Source organism: Zalophus californianus, chromosome 9, assembly GCF_009762305.2.
Source record: "Zalophus californianus isolate mZalCal1 chromosome 9, mZalCal1.pri.v2, whole genome shotgun sequence".
NCBI classification, from domain to species: domain Eukaryota; kingdom Metazoa; phylum Chordata; class Mammalia; order Carnivora; family Otariidae; genus Zalophus; species Zalophus californianus.
In genome coordinates this window covers 22,737,865-22,758,646 of record NC_045603.1, presented here as the reverse complement: position 1 = coordinate 22,758,646, position 20,782 = coordinate 22,737,865, and the positions used below count along the sequence as shown (strand labels likewise).

General features: G+C 38.4%; 1 protein-coding gene across 3 annotated transcripts in view; it reads left to right on the top strand.

Annotated features, from left to right (window-relative positions):
- Positions 1–18,318, top strand: part of APAF1 (apoptotic peptidase activating factor 1) — a 90,407-nt gene extending 72,089 nt beyond the window's left edge. For all 3 annotated transcript variants that reach the window (XM_027591973.2, XM_027591972.2, XM_027591974.2), the window contains 5 exons: positions 6,832–6,951; positions 7,265–7,390; positions 9,074–9,199; positions 10,933–11,079; positions 15,998–18,318. In XM_027591973.2, coding sequence (XP_027447774.2) covers positions 6,832–6,951; positions 7,265–7,390; positions 9,074–9,199; positions 10,933–11,079; positions 15,998–16,144 — 666 coding nt within the window. In that variant the 3' untranslated portion in view covers positions 16,145–18,318. The remainder of the gene's footprint in view (positions 1–6,831; positions 6,952–7,264; positions 7,391–9,073; positions 9,200–10,932; positions 11,080–15,997) is intronic.
- The last annotated feature ends 2,464 nt before the right edge of the window (positions 18,319–20,782 follow it).

Here is a 20,782-nt window from a genome sequence, read left to right as displayed (position 1 = left end):
AGTTCCAATGCACATACTTTTAAAACTTAGGTAGTATTACAAAGCTCATTATGGAAAATAGACCACCCCCATTACTCATTCTCCAGAAGCACCTCTTTTAGCTTCTAGATATTTCTTTTGATATTTACCTTCATGCCCCATATCCCATGCTTATAATGTGACCAATTTCTATGTTTGAGAATTTACTAAAAATTAAGATGAACATATTAAGATGAAAATTTAGCTTTTTTTCATTTTCCACCTGTGTTACCTTTGATATGTGCACACACCCTTTTATCAATCCCATTATCCGAATACAATTATAATAAAATTTTGTTTAGGTCATTAGTGTCATTATAACTAAGTAGACTAAGTATACTATGAATGTGTTTTCTGCCTTAATGCAGTTTAGGACAGTTCTACCCTTGACTGGATGTGGTTTGCAATTATTTTACCCTAAAACTTTGAAGACTTTGTTCCATTTTCTCCCAAGGTTCCAAAGCTCACTCATATTGAGAAGTCTGAAGCCATTCTGATTCCTAATCTTTTTCTCTGGAAGATTTTAGGATCTTCTCTTTATTCCTAGAATTTTGAAATTTCATGATGTTGTGCCTTGGTGTGTATTTGTTTTATTCATTGTTTTAGACATTCATGATCCCTTCTCAGTGTGGAAACCTAACATTTTTCAATTCAAATAAACTTGAATTTTTTTTCTTTGCTCCCTCTCCATCCCAGTATGCTTTCTTTTTCTGTAAAAACCATTATTCAGATATTGGATCTTCTGGACTTTTCGTGTAATTTCCTTTTTCTACATTTCATCATTTTATTTTTATTTATTTATTTATTTTTATTTTTTTAAAGATTTTATTTATTTATTTGACAGAGAGAGAGACAACGAGAGAGGGAACACGGGGGGTGGGAGAGGGAGAAGCAGGCTTCCTGCCAAGCAGGGAGCCCCATGTGGAGCTCGATCCCAGGACCCTGGGACCATGACCTGAGCCAAAGGCAGACACTTTAACGACTGAGCCACCTAGGCGCTCCAACATTTTATCATTTTAAGCTGTGCTTTATTTTCTTCAGCTTTCTCTTCCAGCCCTTTCATGGAGCTTTTCATTCTACCATTTATTTGTGTATATATGTATGTATATATGTATTTATTTATTTAAGATTTTATTTATTTGACAGAGACACAGCGAGAGTGGGAACACAAGCAGGGGGAGTAGGAGAGGGAGAAGCAGGCTTCCCATGGAGCAGGGAGCCCGATGCGGGGCTCAATCCCAGGTACCTGGGTTCATGACCTGAGCCGAAGGCGGACGCTTAACGACCGAGCCACCCAGGCGCCCCTGTATGTATTTATTGAGAGGGTGCACAAGCTGGGGCAGAAGGAGAGGGAGAGAGAGAATTTTAAGCAGGCTCCACACTCAGTGCAGAGCCCAACACGGGGCTCGATCCCACAATCCTGAGATCATGACCTGAGTCAAAATCAAGAGTTAGATGCTTAACCAACTGAGACATCGGGCGGCCCTCATTTCTACTATTTTTAATGCTGAAGAGTCCATTCTTACTCCTTTTTTTTTTTTTAGATTTTATTTATTCATTTGACAGAGAGATAGTGAGAGCAGAAACACAAGTGGGGGAGTGGGAGAGAGAGAAGCAGGCTTCCCACGGAGCAGGGAGCCCAACAAGGGGCTCGATCCCAGGACCCTGGGATCATGATCTGAGCCGAAGGCAGACGCTGAACGACTGAGCCACCTAGGCGCCCCTCCATTCTTATTCCTTTTGAAGAACAATGTGTTCTTGTTTCATGGATGTAATATCTTCTCTGAGAATGGATGGATATATAAATAATAATATAAATTATATATATAATTTTTTCCTCAAAATTTAATTTTCATGCATAGTTGCTATTTCTTCCAAGGTGTTTTTTTCTGTGTGGTTGTTTTGGCCTCTTGTTTTAAAGGTCTTCCTCAGCTGTGTGGTGATCACTCTTAATGTGGACACTAAAAGGCTGATTGAAAGCTCTGTGTGTTGACTGAGACCTTTTCTGAAAAACGATCTGGATGGGGAATCTTTGCTGTCAGTATCTTTAGGTCTTTTGTCCTGGTCTTGTCAGATTCCTAGAGAGGAATCTTATGGTGTTTCTGCCTGGAGGTTATAAATCTGGTTGACAGGTTCTTAGAGCTAAGTGGGGAAGAGAACTAGGGGTAGGTGTAGTGTCTCCTTGTTTATTTATTTTATTTTTTATTTTTAAAAGGATTTTATTTATTTATTTGACAGAGAGAGACACAGCGAGAGAGGGAACATCAGGAGGAGTGGGAGAGGGAGAAGCAAGCTCTCCACTGAGCAGGGAGCCTGATGCGGGGCTCGATCTCAGGACCCTGTGGTCATGACCTGAGCTGAAGGCAGATGCTAAATGGCTGAGCCCCCCAGTGTCTCAGCCCCAGTGTCTCCTTTTTTAGTGTGTAAACCTTCATTTGATCCGCCTATTCTCAAAACTGTAATTCTGTCCTCAGTTGTGCTGGTGCCCTTTAATTCAGTCTTCCTTCTGGTTTGCTCTCATTGTTTGGAGGAACATTTTCTGCACTTTACTCTTTTCTCATAGTCACTTTGTTTGTATTTAATGACTGTTCTTTCCTTTTTCACACAAAATTAGTTTTCCTGAACTCCTTGAAGGAGTGGGGAAGGCCAACATTTCTAGCTTTGTAGCTCTCCGGCTCCTCCTCCTGTTTTCAGAAAGCATTAAAATATGGCCTGGTTCTTATGATATTGCTTTGCCCTGTTTCCTTCTTTTATTTTTATTTAGACCTTCCCTTTCTTTTGCTGCCATTATCCTGTTCTACTCAATTTGGATTCTATTGCCAGCAGTTTCTCCTCATTATTACAGGTTTGTTCTGGTTAATTTGGAGAGTTCATAGGTCCCAGACTGGTCTAGGCCTTCCAGACTGTACTGTAGTTGCTTTGACTCAGTGTCTGTTGCTGCTCTCCCGTTGGTCCACCGTACTTCCCAGTGAATGTCACTTGGCTGTTTTGGAATTCTCTTGTTTTTAGTTCTGTCAGACTCTCTGTGCTGTTCTCTGATCCTTCCCATATAGTTGCTGGGATGCAAGTCTTGCAGCTCTCAGTTTGTCCCTACTTAGTTGTATCTTGGGGTTTGTGGGGATACTTTGTCAGTATCAACAACATGGTCTTTTTGTGCATTTTTGGTTTTGCTCTTTTAATTTCTTTGTCTGCTTTTAATAGAGGCTTCAGGGAGATTAAAAAAAACTATGCATGGTTGCCATCTTCCCATAATTCCTAATAGTTCTGGTCCTTGCCCCACCCTCACTCCTACCTCTGATGTCCTCAGTGACCTCAGTTTCTGAGCATTTGGTGAGTTCTCTAGTGTCAGTTTTGTTGCTTTTGTCTTTCTCTAATGCTTTTAGGATTCTGTTTTCTTGGTTCTGTTAAGTCATTTACGATTCTGCTTTTCGGACTCCAGCATTTTTTTGTTTTTAAAGATTTTATTTATTTACTTGTCGGAGAACACTCACGTGCACACAAACACAAGCAGGGGGCATGGCTGGCAGAGGGGGAGAAGCAGGCACCCCGCTGAGCAGGGAGCACGATGCGGGACTCGATCCCAGGACCCTGGGATCATGACCTGAGCTGAAGGCAGATGCTTAACGACTGAGCCAGCCAGGTGTCCCAGGCTTCAACATTTTGTTGTCTTCATTCCCATTCTCTTGATTTTGTCATTGTAGTAGGGTTTTAGAAGTGAAGGAGATATAAATGCATATGTTCAACAGAAGTTACTGAGTGTTCTTTTATTTAATATATCTGTGTGTGTGTGTGTGTGTGTGTGTATTTCCTATCGTAGCAATATTTATAGTATTAAAAACTGTTTAGACAGGGCACCTGGCTGACTCAGAAGAGCATGCAACTCTTGATCTCGGGGTTGTGAATTCAGGCCCCACATTGAGGGGAGAGATGACTTAAATAAATGTTAAAAAAACTATTTTGAAAAAAATCTTTTTATGTTATATCTTTGTGAGTTCTGTATGATTGGAATGAAATTTGGTTTCAGTGCAGGCTCCCATGATACTGGTGTATTAGCTGTGAAACTCAGCTTGATTTTCACCTTTCTTCCTCTCCAGATGGCTTTGAAATGGGTAAAACTGAACTACATCTGATGGAATTCTGCTGAGACATTGTATACTGTATAGTTTTTCTGTCAGAAGCTAAATTCGTAGGTTTAATGACCTGCTTGAACATCAGATATTCTCAGCCAGGGGGAGAAATAATTTCTAGGAATATTTTTAGGATCGGAGTTAGATTATTTTTAGAAATATGAGTTAAGTGGTGTTTCGTCCTCTTTTTCTGCTCTACCCAGAATACTTTTTAATGTACTTACTTACATTTAAAGTGTTTTAATGAGTATACATTCATGTAATAAAACTCTTGGTGGGTATTTCCAAGAATTGACTGGTTGGGTTTTTATTTTAATTTTCTAGTAAATAATTAATTGGAAGTTTGTCTCCCCCCTGCCCCCCCCCCACAGCTTTGTTGAGGTGTGACAAAAATGTATATATGTTTTGGATGTACATGATGTTTTGATATAATATGTACACATTGTGAAATAATTACAGTGATTAAGTTAATTAACAAATCTACACATATGTCACATAGTTACCGTTTTGGAGGTTTATTTTATTCATCTTTGTATCTCCAGCATGCCTGCCTGGAATTTAGTAGGAGTTCAGTAAATCTTTGTTGAGCTGAACTAAAGTTAATGCCAAGATTTGTAAAATCAACTCACCTGTTTATAGCATCTGGAGTTGTGAAAATTGAGGTTTACCTTTGGTAGCTTTTGATCCTTTCTCTTGAGATAAATAAAGCCCAAGTAGTAGCCGTGTTCACCTGAGCCAATGTATGAGAATATATTGACTCTCGCAGGTATAAGAAGATTATTCAGGATTTTTAAAATTTAAATTTTACTGTTTATACCATTGAAAAAATTCCATAGTGTATATACATTGCAAAAATTATAGCTAATGGTAGAGACATCCCCAAACTCAACCTTAATATATTTGGCTAATGCTGGTGAAAGTTCAGCTGTTAATGTAAGGTGATTCCATTAGTACAGTGTGTTTGAGTCCAACAAAAAAGGTGTCCCTGTCATCACTGCCTTATCAGAAAGCTTCTGCAACAAAAACTGCTAAGGCTATTCTTAATCTTCCCTTAGTGATTGTCAAATTTTGTATTCCATCTACTCATCTACTCCAGGAATGCTCCCTGACTTCTTGATGTGGAGGGCAGCAGTAAGAACCTAAGTCAGGATTGAACACTGAATCAGACACAGCTGGGAATGACAGTGCTGGTCACTCAGGAAGAGCTGTTAATAGTAGCCACTGATTCTCTAGTCCCAGTAAAGCCAGAAAGTAGAAGAGAGCCAGAAAGTTCCTAGAGGAAAGGGTGTAGGGTATTTTATGTTTAGTCACACTGAGTGCCTTTCCTTTCTGATATGATGTGGGGAGGCAGAAAGCTTCTGTTTCTTCCCCTTCCCCCAGCATGTCTCTTTGAGTTCTTGAGATGCTGAAATTCCTAATTCATTCTCTTTAAAGCTCCTCTCACTTCCAGCTCCTTTTCTAGGATCCCCTTGTCCTCATACAGATACCCTGCTTCTAATATCCCACTTCTGTGAATGCACACTTGGAGACAGAGAGATCTGAGGGCCAGGGCTCCGTGGGGAGGGTGACTGCTAAGTGTGTAGCCTAAAGGAGTAAAGAAAGGGGGTAAGAGAAGTGTCATTTCTTTTACAGTTTGCTTAAAAACATTTCTAATGTTGAACCTTCACCAGTCAAAAACTTGACCCAGAATATCACTAAATTGCATACCTGTGGTGGTTGCTGGTTTTTCTTTTTTTATTCCTGATGTTAAAAAATAGAAGAAAATTCTATTCCAGTCTGCCTGATTTCCCACAGCTCAGAAACCCACCTTCATTAGGCCCACTGGGCTTTTTTTTTTTTTTTTAATATCTTCCCACTTTTTTTCCCTGGATTTCTTTTACATATCCTGTATTTCAGCCAGATTGAACTATGAACTAGTCCCCATAATCTTGACATGTTTTCCTGTTGCTCTGCTTTAACTCAAGCATTCATTTCCTTTATTTGAAATGCCCTTCTCAGGTTGTGAATCATACTTCCAGCCCATACCTCAAGCCTACTTTGAATGTACTGTCTCCATCATTTCAATTTCTTCTCCTCCCCTGTGCCTGAGGAATTCTTCCTGGAGCTTCATGTGAAAAATAATGTACTATATCACTTTTTTGGTCAGTTTGAGGATTACATTAGGGAATAGCTAATAGCTAAGATCTCTGAAACTTAGAAATTCCATGACTTGGTTTGAAGCTGCTCTGGTCACCCTGACCTTCCCTGGCAGGAGGGCCAGTAGGATTCAATAGTTTCAGTGGAGCTAGAATCTTCAGTCTTGGCCTAGCATGTGGTGGGGCTTAGGAAATTGAATATGTAATAGGGATAATTTTCTCTGGAAAATTTAATCAGATGGTGAGCTCACTAGCATATTGTGGCTTTTCTCTATCTTCTGTTATCATTAACTGCTCTCCAAGCAAGTGAAGAAAATGAATTTTATTTAGGAGGAAAAGTATTTTATTTTACTCCTGGTCAAGGTAATTAATCCCAGCTTTTCTTCTTTCTATAAAATGGGAATACCGTATTCTTTCTTGGTACTCTTCTTTGTTTTACCGAAATGCCATGAGGGCAAAAGATGTTAGGCAGTTGAGCACATACTACCACACTCCTCCAATGGGATATCATGAGGAGAGGGTTATAACAGACTTATTTCTTTGATATTCAGGTATGGAATTGGCAATCAGAAGAATATGTCTTTCTACAAGCCCACCAGGAAACAGTGAAAGACTTTAAGCTCTTGAAAAATTCAAAACTGCTTTCCTGGTCATTTGATGGAACAGTGAAGGTAATCTGAAGCACAGGTTGCCTTTTTTAGTAAGTATTCTAATATTGTAATGATTATATTTTGAAAGCTGAAAGAAGATGGATAGTAAGTGACTACTCAAATTTTTAGATTTGTTTTCTTATGCCTGTTTTCTGTTTACTACTGTCACCTACATCTCCTGTGTATTTATGAGCATCCTTACTAAAGGGCACTTAAAGAGGTAGGAACAACCAGTGTGCTAAAGCTCTTGTTTTATAGATATGTATTCTAGATGATTATGCTCAGTAATACAAAATGTTCTTAAAAGTGTCAACTTCTGAATTTTTTTTTGAAGGTATGGAGTATTATTACTGGAAGAATAGAAAAAGACTTTGTCTGTCACCAGGATACGGTACTTTCTTGTGATATTTCTCCTGATGCTACCAAGTTTTCATCTACATCTGCTGATAAGACTGCAAAGGTAGGTCAGTTAGTTGAAATGGGAATGCATATAAAAGTTTGGTATTGATTATGTATTGTGAGTCCAAATGATGTATAAAATAGTAAGTTTCTGTCTACATATCTGTCTCATATTTTGTGAGTTTTTGGGGGATGGCATTGGCATTTAGTTTGTGTTGAATAGATAAATGAATAACATGAGGGCTTTTGATTTCTGCCTTACTGATGACTTTTTGTCTATTACTAATAAGATGTAGTTTCTATTACATATTATAGGTGATAAAAAGCACTGAAAGGGATTTACATTTAATTGCACATCCACAGTAAATGTTTATATAATTGGTGTAAGTGGATACTTCTGAAAATCACATTCCAGTGAAATGATGCTGCCTGGTTAGGGACATTGACTACGCCATTCTCTTCTTTTTTCTCTTTGTTAATGACCTCATTATTTACCCATCTTTCCAAACTATAAACCTTGGAATTGTGTGGGACTCTATCCTGTCTTTCATGCTCTCTTGATTACTCCTCAGTGTTTTTTGGCTCATTCTTCTCCTCCTTGTCCCCACCCAGAAGATTAGGCTCTCCTCCTTCATTGGTGGACCTACCTCTGGTCTCTGCCTCCTCAGTTTTATCTTTCCTACTGCGGTCTGAGTCTCCAGTTGAAACACCTCTGTGACCTGGCGGTTTATAAGCCAGACTCCTTCGCCCATGACCATCTCTTTCTGCTGCATTGTTCCCTCTGTGCCAGGCTACTTTTACCTCTATCTTCTGTGCGTGTGGTTTGGCTTAACACAAGCTTCTCCTTTTTTACCTCGAAGCATTATGACTCATTCTTCCAGACCTAGATTTGATGTCAGCTCTTCAGTGAACCCTTTCCTAGCCCTCAGGCAGGGTGAGCTGCTCTACCTTTAGTGTTCCATTACATATCACTCATGTTTCTTAGACATTTACTTCATATAACTGTTCACTTAACAATTCATAAGTCTGTATTCCTGATTAAACTATAAAGTTTTCATGGACAGGGACTGTATCCAGTTCATCTTTGTACTACCAGTTCCTAGTTCACGATGTCTGGAACATGGTAATTTCAGTAAATTCTTGTTAGGTGGTGATGACAGAACCACAAGGGAGAATATTGGAAAGAAAAAAACAGCATTCCAAACACATTGGAAACAAAAAAACGGCTGCTGAGATAGTAGGATAGTATAGTGATTAACCTTTAAAAACACTGGCCGTGTAATAGGCCCTGTGCTAGGAATTTCACTATTATCTCATTTAATCTTCACACCTCAGGTACTGTTGTCCCATTGTACAGGTGCAGAGACTGAAGCTAGAGAAGCTTATGTAGGTTGTGCTAGGCCACAAGGAACTAGTCAGTGTAGGGGACCCGGGACTCACACTCAAGTTGGCTTCACTCTGTAGACTGCTCTTACCTGATTTGCTATTCTTCCTTGTAAGTCTAAAGTTAAAGAAGCTGTGATTTTGGTCCTTGAGCTGAAGTTTACTTGAGTAATTAAAGGGAAAGTCAGAAAAAAACAATGTTGCAAGTTGGAACTTGGGCCTCTAATGAAAATTTATGAACTGTTGAATGTTAGAATTTCCATGTGATTGAATTTATGGCTAACTAGCCCTCAGGGCGGGATTTGCAGGTGCTTATTTTCAATGTATTTACTATTCCTAAACAATCTTAATTGCCTTCCAGATTTGGAGTTTTGACCTTCTTTCCCCTCTTTGTGAATTGAGGGGCCACAAAGGTTGTGTGCGCTGCTCTGTCTTCTCTGTGGACAGTACCCTGTTGGCGACTGGAGATGACAATGGAGAAATCCGGGTAGGAGGTTTGCTGACATTAAAGCACCGCTCTTTCTGTAGCTTTGGCTAATGCTTTGTTTCACGTTGGGGACCTTTGTTAATATGACTGGGAAGCACAGGCCCTGTGGTTCTGGTTGGATGAGGCATCATTTGCTTTGTTTCCTGTGCACATTTTGTTCACAGCTGCACTCCTCTGCAGAAAAGAATTCATTTTAGTTAGAGTGAAGTGTATGAGTTAGAGTCTGTGCATGCGAGGAGGCAAATGCCCAAGCTATTTGCAGTTGGTTGTCTGCTCTTAGCTTGAGAATGATTCATCGGAATTCTTGGACCTGAACCAAAGGTTGTTTATAGGGGCAGAATTTGAGGAAAATAATTTTACAGATTGTCAACTGGGTTAGAAATGAATTAACAGCAAATTCTGCTGTTTTCAGCACTGAAAGAAAAGATCTCTTAATGAAACCGTATTCATTAGATAGTTCACATTTACAGTGTGGCCTCTTGCTGTCCTCATGGGACTGCCTGCCTCTGGTTGCGTTAGAAGGATTCGGCAGTTATGGGAAAAATTTGGGCGTTGGGATGGCTGCGTTAGTAACCAGCATATTTGAGGAGCATCTTGTTTTTTTGTTTTTTCTTTTTTTTACAAAGGAAGATTTAAAATTCATGAGAGAGTATGCAGTTTGCAGGAATGGAGGCATTATCAGATAGGCTTTCCAGGACAGTTAAGATTCTCATGCTTGAGCACTAAGTTACCAACCTTCTCTGTACTAAAAAATGCATGTTAACTGAAGTGGCAGGACTGCTTTGGGAACATTGGTTTTGCTCTGAGTTCTCATCTTGGATGAGAGTGCTCCTTTACTGGTTATGAAGGAGTATTTCATTTTTCAGAAACCCCTGGGAGAATAAATTCTCTTTCTTTAAATGCATGTTATTTAAAATTTTTTTAACACATTAAAAATTTTGTTTTTCTACCTGATTATTCAAAATGTAGGAAAGCTGTATATATGTGTGTGTATATATGTATCTAGCTTATATCTAGCTATCTTACTGAATTCTTTCTAATGAGTTTTTCCATTTGATTCTCTTGGATTTCCAGGGAAACATTTATAAATGATGATTTTGGTTATTTTCCCTTGCTGTTTCTACCTCTGTATTTCTTTTTCCTATTCTGATGGGCATTTATTTGAGAAATTAGAGTACTATTCATATATTAATTATCACTGGAAATAAATGAAAGCATTAGCATCTGTAAGTAATTGGGTATATATTATATATATAAAACCCTATAGGAATTTATTGTTTAAAATATGTTTGAATGACTTTAGGTATTTGAATGATCTCTGTCAGAATTATTAGTGGTAGATACCGGACTAGAATTCTATGGTTTTTTTTGTTTTGTTTTGTTTTTTAGGTAGTTTGTTAGGCCTTTTTTTGTTTGTTTATTCCTTGCTTCTCTCATTATTTTCTTTTTATTAAATGAAAAAAGTCACAATATTCTGACCAGTTGTTCTAAGTTCTCTTGTTTTATTTTTTGGAGTATGGTTAATGGTAAATATTTTTTAGTAATGCATTTTTATTTTAATTAGTGTTTTTTAAAAATTTGGACAGGAGAGAATGCAGTCTAAATTCCTAAGGTATCACTGAATTGTAATTGTATTTTTAAGAAAGATTTCCAAATATGTTCCAGAAGAGATGGATAGATATATAAAACTTCGGGGTGATCCTGTTAATGCATTGTATATCCTGTTTATATAGATATGGAATGTCTCAAATGGTGAGCTGCTTCATTTGTGTGCTCCGATTTCAGTAGAAGAAGGAGCTGCTACCCACGGAGGCTGGGTGACTGACCTTTGCTTTTCTCCAGATAGCAAAATGCTTGTCTCTGCTGGAGGATATCTTAAGGTAAGAGTTCCTCAAAGACTGTGAAAGAAAAGAGCAGCCTCTATCCTACTTTCCAAGCTATTTTCGCTTCCTGTTTCTCAGTTGGGCCTCCTACAACCCAGCAGAATGGAAGGGCAGTTACTGTTCTCCTCATTTGGCAGCGATGAGACTGAGATCTTGAAGGCTGCTTTCCTCAGCTCTCTTGGAAGTTCTGATGACAGTGATAGGAATGTTCTCTGTCCAGAGTTCTCATACTGTCCCATACTTACATGATCAGAATGACTAGGAAGTTGGGTGTTTAACTTAATTTTATATTACACATCACTAATTGTTAACTCTTGGTTGAAAGTCTTTAAAAAATGTATTTGTGGAAAAAAATTTATTTGTGAGATTTCCTTAAGTAGTAGTAGTAGTGGTGGTGGTGGTAATAGCGGTAGTGTTAATAATAGCAGTAGCAACATTTGCTTTATTTTATAGCCTACAAAATGCTTTCCTTATGTCATCTCATTAGCCAGCTTTGTGAAGCTTAAATTTCATTATCCTTGGTTTATAGATGAGGAAACTGATGTTCATGGAGGTTGTGAGTTTCCTAAAGTTACTTAGTAAGGTAGTAAGGTGGCTTGTGTAAACTTATTGTTAGAGAATACAGAGGCTAAGGATGGAATGTGTTGTGGTGCCTCAGGGTCATTTTTTGGTGCTTGCATCTATTTATCCATCCACTCAATCAGAATGTGTTAAGTGCCCACTGTGTGCTAAGACACTGCTGTATGGCAGTGTTTTAAGACTTGATTTTTGCCTTCCAGTGGCTTATAGTCTGGGGGAAGCAGACAGTAAATAGTCTTTAAAGTATAGGAGGGTTTTGGGACATGTCTGCATAAAGATAATGGAGTTAGCAGAGGCTTCTTAGGGAGGGGAATGCTTGAGGTGGAGTGTTTTGAATGGTGGTAAAAGGGGTTGAAGATACTATATATATATATATATAATGGAGCAATACACCAAATTTATTAATAAAGTGTTAAGTCACAAAAACTCCAGCTGAAAGAAGGAGTGCTATTGGTGGTCAGGAAATTAGTCCTGCATGCTTAAGACTCTGCCAGTAATAAAGACTACAAGGCAAAATACTAAAAGCTATGGATATGAAGAATAAATAAGAAAACCAGGAAAAAAAAGAGAAATTAAGTCAATATACCTAAAAGTGAGTACAGATAAGTAGCGTTAGGTATAGGGACAAGATTAGTCTATGAAAGACTGTGCATCTAGCTAAATAAATAAATAAATAAATATTTATTTATTTATTTGGTGTGGTGTTCTATGATTCATTGTTTGCATATAACACCCAGTGCTCCATTCAATACATGCCCTCTTTAATACTCATCACCAGGCTAACCCATCCCCCCACCCCCCAAAGATACTATATATTGTACTGACCACTTAAAATAGATCCCTAATAAATTAGATCTTATAGTACTTTTATTTCTTCCTAAAAACATTCAAGTGTAGGAAATGATTCTGATTAATTATCTAACACAGGATAGATATTCAAAAATATTTGAATGAATGAAGTTTCTGGTTATATGAGACCCACATAATTGCAGTTTTACTCATCATAAAAATCTAGCTTATAAAAAGGACAATTTTTAGCTCTGTGAGGGGATGTTTGTTATGAACCCTTTTCAAAGAGTTCGCATTGAGAATACAATGCTTTTTATAAAATGTTGCATTGAGCTATACCTTTTTGGGCACACTTTTATTTAGTTATGGGTGGAGAGATTGTGAAACTATCACCATTTGTTTTCCTTTAGTGTAAAGATAAACCGTGACTCTTAGACTGCTGAGGATGATGCTTAGAGGAGCAGGATTGTGGTCTTTCGGTTGAAAGCAGGGAGTCTTGAGCTCCATTAACTGCTGAAAAGCTTAACTGCTCAGCTTTGACACTGGGCTTCTAGAGACCATGTTATTTGATGCCCTGGGCCCCATAGAAGTCTATCACATAATTATGAATCTGGCTTACAAGATGTGATAACAATCAGTGACCAGATTTCCAGAGTTCTTGGAGAACCTTGAAATACGCAGCAGAATAAGTGTTTGTATTGTAGGGGTTTATGTCTTAAGGGTGTAAGAACCTATAGCCTATACTTCAGTCTGTATGTTTAAGTGACAGTCAGGCTTTCTTCCCTCTGGTTTGATTACTAGTGTGGTTAAATTGATTATGATATAGCCCAGCCTGCATCTATCTACCCAGCATGTTAATGAGACTATCAAAAGCACAGAACAAATTAAAAGTAAAAAGGAACAGCTGTTGTAGTGTCCAAAGAAATGGGCCTTTTGAGTATGTTTACTAAGGAATCTAAGCTGTATAAATTGAATGTCAGTAAGATAAAGTAGATATCCAGTAGCTAAAAAGCTCTTAACTTTCAAAGTTATTTCTATCTATAAAGTTAAAAAGTAATATAATTTAGCTGTTTACTTGTGTTATGCCATGGAGTACATACTGTTAGAATGACAAACACATTAAACCATACTTATGAGCAGAAAGTCTGATTTGAAATATGGAATACATGGTGATAAATGCAGGTGTGCCATTACTTCGAGGCAACAAAATGTAATGGTCAGGAGGGTGAGTCTTGGGCAGATTGCCTAAGGTCAAAGCCTGGCTCTGCCCCTCATTAGCTTTGTGATTTTACACAAGATTATTTAATCTCTCTATGCCTTGATTTTCTCATCTGTAAAATGGGTATAATAATAACATCTATCTCAGAGTTGGGAGGGTTAAAGGAGTTAATACATGTTAATATACATAGTGTTAAAGGAGTTTATACAGCACCCATACTTGGTGTCACATAGGAGTAAATGTTAGCTATTTTAATTCACTTTATTTCTTAGAGCAGTTTTAGGTTCACAGCAAAATTGAGCAGAAAGTATAGAGTTCCCATATATCTCCTGCCCTGACACACGCACAGCCTCCCCCATTGTCACCAGAGTATCAGTAGAGTGGTACCTTTGTTAGAATCGATGAACTTCAATTGGCGCATCATTAGCACCTTAAATTCATGGTTTACATTAGGGTTCACTCTTGGTATTGTTCCTTCTGTGAATTTTTCTTTTTAAGATTTATTTATTTGAAAGAGAGAGCACGCATGCATGAGTGGGGTAGGAGGGGCAGAGGGAGAGTGAGAGAGAGAATCTCAAGCAGACTCCCTGATGACTGTGGAGCCTGACATGGGGCTCAATCCCATGACTCTGAGATCATGACCTGAGCCGAAATCAACAGTTGGACATGTAATGGACTGAGCCGCCCAGGCACTCCCATTCTGTGAATTTTGACAAATGTATAATGATATGTGTCCACCATTGTAGTATCATACAGAATAGTTTCATTGCCCTAAAAATTCCCTGTATTAGCTGCTATTTTTAATGTCATTGTTTTTTAGTCCATATTCAAGTTAGTGGCTGGTATAGTGTTTCCGAGTGGTTTGTTTGAATAGAGGGAAAGGTAGTGGGAGCACTAGATTAGGTACCAGAAACTGTTCTACCTCTGTCACCTGCTAGATTAGGTACCAGAAACTGTTCCATCTCTGTCACCTGCTAGCAGTATCATCTTGGGTGACAAGGCCTTTCTTCTCTCAGAACCCTGGTTTCCTTATTTGTAAAATGAGGCATTTGAACTAGATGATCTCTAAAGGCCTTACTATCTCTATGATATGCTCTTAGTGATTAAAAACTAATGAGTCTTCTCTTATGTAGGTGGAATGTGTCCTCTGCAGTCTTGTTTACATTGCTATTTTATAAAGCAAAATTGTCAGTTCTGAAAAATTTCAAGTTAGTACAAGTTGCTTCAGTAAGGTTTACTGAAGTCCATGGGGTATACTTTTATCAGTTACTATTACTGAGTGAACACGAATAGCTGACCCAGTCAACTGCTAGCATGCTAGGCACTGCCCCAGATACAAAAGTGAGTGTCACCATTATTTTGTTCATAATACTCTGAATCTCGATGTGCGTTTTCAAAAGGTGGTCATGTGTACATTGTTTCTTTTGCCCTTATTTTAGCTGTGAGATCCATGGGTAAGCTTTATGATCTCCGTTTTATAAATGACTATGAACACTGTTGTAATCTTAGCTAATTCAGTTATTGGGAGGAGAAAGGAAAGGATTTGGCCAGAGCACCTACCTAATTTGAGATGTTCAATATTTATTTAGCAAATAAATGTATATACTGTTTTGTAGAGAAACTTGGTCATCGGCTCTTGAATCATTCCTGGTGAAAAGGAAGATTCAGTAGAGAGAACATTCTATCTGGTAGTCTATAATAGAAAATAGTCTCAGTGTCTATCAGATTACCAGTCTGTGGGCGCCTCGGTGGCTCAGTTGGTAAAGTGACTGCCTTTGGCTCATGTCATGATCCCAGGGTCCTGGGATTGAGCCCCACGTCGGGCTCCTTGCTCAGTGGGGAGCCTGCTTCTCCCTCTCACTCTGCTGCTCCCCCTGCTTGTGCTCTCTCTCTGTCAAATAAATAAATAAAATCTTAACAACAAAAATACCAGTTTGTGTCTGCAAAGGGACGTTTTTAAAGAAAAGAGGGGCGTTATTCTGTCCATCCCAATGAGAAAGACATGTAGGCAGCAGAGTTCAGTGCAGTCATGGCCAGAGTGGACTTGTGCAGCCTTGTGTCTGTAGCTTTCAGTAGGCTGCACATTTTCTCAGTGTGCCTTGAGGTGGGGCTAGGTGTTCGGTAGCTATGAGGCAGTCACCAGGATTAATCAGGAAGGGCTAACCAGGTTGATTATACTGTATTCAGCATTAAACCTTAGACTTTTTTCCCTGCTTTTGCTGAAGTTTGGGAGTGGGGAGGTGATAAGGTGAAGGATTCGGCTGGCACATACAGTTGCCACACAGAGTAATTACTAGTCTAATGAGAATTTTATTTTTCTCTGAACAGTGGTGGAATGTTGTCACTGGGGAATCCTCACAGACCTTCTACACAAATGGAACCTATCTTAAGAAAATACATGTGTCCCCTGACTTCAAAACATATGTGACTGTTGATAATCTTGGTATTTTATATATTTTACAGATGTTAGAATAAAGTAGTTAAGGATTAATGTAAGTTGAACTCTTTTTAATTTTGAATTGGAAAAAATTCTAGTGAAACTCTCTATATTTCGACTTTTTGTAAAGCTGTGAATTGTTTTGCGGTTACTGCATTCATTACAAAAGTGTTTGTGGTCGGATGAATAATGTTAATGTAGCTTTTTCCTAAATGAACACACCTTTAATCTTGTTTTTCATAATCATCATCATTATTGTTAACAGTTTGTCCTTAAGGTGCAAATGAAAATGTAAATACGTACCTTGTTATACTGTTGGTAAAATTCTCTCTTGATGCATTCAAATTGGTTGACATAATTAATGAGAATAATTTGGAGGAAATATGTATTTTAATGCTATTATTATGCAGGCTCTGCCTCAGGATAGCAGACCTGCTTTCTGAACCACATTAACCCCAAAGGGCATAGTTCTCCCGATTACAATTTTGGCGCTTATTTGTACCCCTTAAATTTGCTTTAAAAATATTATGTCTGCCTGCAGCGTTTCTTTTAATTCATTCGATAAGTGAGTGTTGGATTTCAAAAGTTGTTTGAAGCAAAAGTTCTTGTGAAGCAAAAATTATATGTGTTGAAGAGAGTAGATTTTATTGGTTTACCTTTTCCTCATTAGCTGATGGCAGCTCTGTGCTGCAGTGGGACCCTAGTAGTCAGTCTCTGAGTTGGGTACTGTCCTGTTTGCTCTGGTTTTTTATGTACCAGACTTGTTACTTGACTGAACTTGACCTTTTTAAATCCTCATTTTCTTCTTCTTCTTTTTTTTTTCCTTAAGCAGTTGTCCTGCAGTTGAATTTTTATAAATTAGAGTAATTGGGGAGGAGCCAGTTTTCATTAAAGTTTGAACAGGATTTTTCTAAGAAATATAGTAAAAAAAAAACCCATTTTCTTCTAAGTCTATTTACTCAGATGAATGGCATTGTCAGTGCTGTTCTCAGGGAATTTCAAGAGAATTCTCTATGGTTTTCTGTGCAGTAACAGAAGAGTTATCGTGACTCTGGAAGATGTCACTTTTAACCTACCAACCGTTCTATTTTCCTTCTCCTTTTCCCTCCTCTCCTTACTTTCCCTCCCTCCCTTCTTCCCTCCAAGGTTAATCAGGAAAGATAGCTCTTGACAGGGAAAAAGTACATCAGCATCAGTAACTAGCTTTTTTTTTTAACCTCCTAATGATTAGGAACTTTAATTGCAGTTTAAATCTCCATTTCCCCTGACAATATATTGTTAAAGGAAATGGCAATAAATTAATAATAGATGTAGTTCATATAAGAAAATAACCAAAATTCAAAAGTTTTGCTGCTGCAATAGGAACTAAATCAAATGAGTATTAGTGTTAATAGTAGGTAAGTAGTGAGCCAGTTTTTGTTTTTGGTGTGTATTAGATGTGGTGTAGGTAGGGGGGCCTAGACCACTCCAGATGTATTTTAGATTAAATATACTATTTAGCATTTAAGGGAGCCATAAATTATTAAGGAGGTTTGGCTTTTGTTTTTTTTTATGATGGGTTGAGGAACTAGTTTATAGGCTTACTGTGATTTAAGCAAATGTGATGTGAAAATCTTAATTTTATGAAAAAATTTCTGTAAATGATATATTGTGCTTAGAGTATCCAAATCATAATTTTGATTTGCATACAGTGTTTAGGAACTCATTTGTAACTCAGAGTATAAAGTATTAACTTTTGGAATTAAAAGCCACTTGACTATTAAAGTATAGAACAAACATCGACTTTTAAAAAACCTTGATTGGCCCTTGTCTTTAAAATAAAAAGAAAAATGGGAAGAAAAGGTAACATGACAAAAAGGCAAAGTAAAAAACAAGGTAACTTGAAGGAAGAAGAGAAACTAGCGTAATGGAGCTGCATGTTTCAAGGCAGCTCAAGTGGTCAGTTGAGGGGAGGGTTTTGTTTTATACTTGCAGATGAGCATTTTTCAAGCATTTTCCCTTGCTTTATTTTTTGTAATGGAAATTACATTGCATTTTATATATGTAAAGGTTTTTTTTACATTGTGTTTGTCTTGTATGTTTTGAAAACTGTTTTGTATTTATGATACAGGCCACATGTTTTTGTTTTTTTCTTTTTGCTTTGGTATACATTTTAACACATGAAGTAAAAAATATATAAAAAATAAAATTTCTAAAATATTTTTGAAAAACATTTTCGATTATTTCAGACTCCTTGCTTGTCCTTTGTTAATTAGAAAACAAATGTGAAAGATTCTTCAAACTAAAAGCCGTCATCCTTTCTATTAATGCTTTATCAACTATGTCTAATTCAATTTTATCAAAATTTTTTCTCCTCAGTTTCTCTCTGATGATTGCTACGTTGTGTGACTGGAATGGTGAAGAACCTGTAAAGAAGAGAATTCATTTATTTATTCTTTCATTCAGTAAATATTTATTGAGATCTACCATGTGCCTGGCATTTTTGTAGGAACTGGGGACAGAAAAGTGAGCCAAACAGTCTTTTTCCTACTTCAGTTTAGGGCCAAGGAGAGGCAGAAAAAAAGTAAATAAGTAGAATCTATAGCATATTAGTTGGTATGTTTAAGTGGGGAGGGGAAGGGAGAAGCGTTTACAGTTTTAGATGGAGTTGCTCACTGAGAAGGTGACACTTGAGTACATACCTGAAAGGTGAGGGAGTGAGTCATCCAGGTATCTGGAGAGATTCCCAAGGGAGAGCGCAGTGCGTGCCAAGACGGGACAGTGGGTGGGTTGCTCTGTTACAGAGCTGGCTGGAGGGGGGTGGGGGTGGGGGGGAATGTTAACAAGAGGTGCATCACCATGCAGGGCCTCCTAGGCTACTGTGAGGACTTTAACTCTGAGATAGGAGATACTGGAGGAGTTTGGGCAGTGGAGTGATCTGACTTAAGCTTTAATTGGTTCCTCTGGCAGTGGGAAATTGAAAATCAGTTGAAAAGGGGGACAGGCAAGGGGGGAAGCAGGGGTACCAGTAAGAAGCTTTTGTAATAATTTGGGCAAAATGAAGGCAGCCAGATTAGGGTGGCAGCAGTAGGGGTTGTGACAGTTGGATTCTGGATATATATATATATAATTTTTTTTTTTAAAGATTTTATTTATTTGAGAGAGACAGATAATGACAGAGCTAGCGAGAGAGAGCACAAGCCGGGAGGAGAGGGAGAAGCAGGCTCCCACTGAGTGGGGAGCCTGATGTGGGGCTCGATCCCAGGACCTAGGATCATGACGTGAGCCGAAGGCAGATGCTTAACTGACTGAGTCACCCAGGCACCCTGGATTTAGGATATATTTTAATGATAGAGTTAATGTGATTTGCAGGTGGATTAGATAAAGGTTGTGAGAGAGACAACAATGATACCAAGGTTTTGGCCTCTTTGGCTTGAGTTCCTGGAAAATTAGAGTTACCATTAACTGAGATGAAGATGGTTATGAAAGGAGCAGGGTTTTGGACATAGTAAGTTTGAGATGGCCACTAGACATCCAAGTGGGGATGTTGAGTAGGTGGTTGGATAAAAGGGTCTGGAGTTCATGGGAAAAATCTGCGATGGAGATAAATATCTGAGAATAATTAGTGAATTAAATGTATTTAAAACCACAGGATCAGAGGAGATCAGCAATGAAACAGGTGTTGATAGACAAGGTTGGGAGTCCTAAGCCAGAGTCCAGGGCAGTCGCAGCTTGGTGAGATGAGGAAGCAGCACAGGAGACTGAGAAGGACCATAAAGAACAAGAAGTGCAGTGTGGTATGGTAAGTTATAGTGAATGCAGTGGGCGTGGGTCTCTTAACTTGATGTGATTTTGGGCAAAATTTCTTTATTGGTTTGTTTGTTCAACCACCTGCCTGTCTTTCCCATATGGCTCGCATATCTGCATAGTGCCAAGCACTATTTTAAGTAGCAGCCAGGGCAATACATAAATATTTATTGTTGTTGGGAGAGATTAGGAACAGTAGATAGTAAGAAAACAAGAAAATATCAGCAGTTGTTGTTATCTGTAAAATGGGTATCTGTTCTTCCTTCTCATGGTTGTTGTAAAGATTTAATAAAATAATGCTCATGAAGTACTTACCTCAGTGCTTGGGCCAAGAAAGTGCTCAGTGAACATTCCTTGGTGTAATTCGGGTCCCATCATCTTTGGCCTGGCAACAGTTCCCTGACTGCTGTCTCTGCCACCAGTCGTGTCCCTCTGCTTAATCTCTCCAAAGTGCTCTTCTCAATCTTGTCATTTCTCTTTAAAACCCTGGACCTGCCATGTGCTCTCTTGCTTCTGTGTCTTTATATACGCTGTTCTGTCTTCTATACTGCCCATCTCCTGCCTAATTTTTTCCACTGATTCCTTCTTATCCTTCATATATTCTTTGAGATAACCCTTCTGCCGAAGGTCTGCCCAGCCCTCTCATAGTGCCCTCTTTTCTCTGCCATGACTTTCAGCGCCCTGTATTATTTACTTACTGGAGTCCCTCATTAGATTGGAAGCTCCCTGAAGCCAGGTCTATGTCTTTTACACCACAGTCTAACATAAGGCTGGCTCCAGTTGGAGTCTCAATAAATATTTGTTGAATGACTGAAATTCTTGTATGTACACTTGCATGCCCATAGTGCATTCTCTGTTCTCCCTCTGCACTAGGATATCAAGAGGCTAAT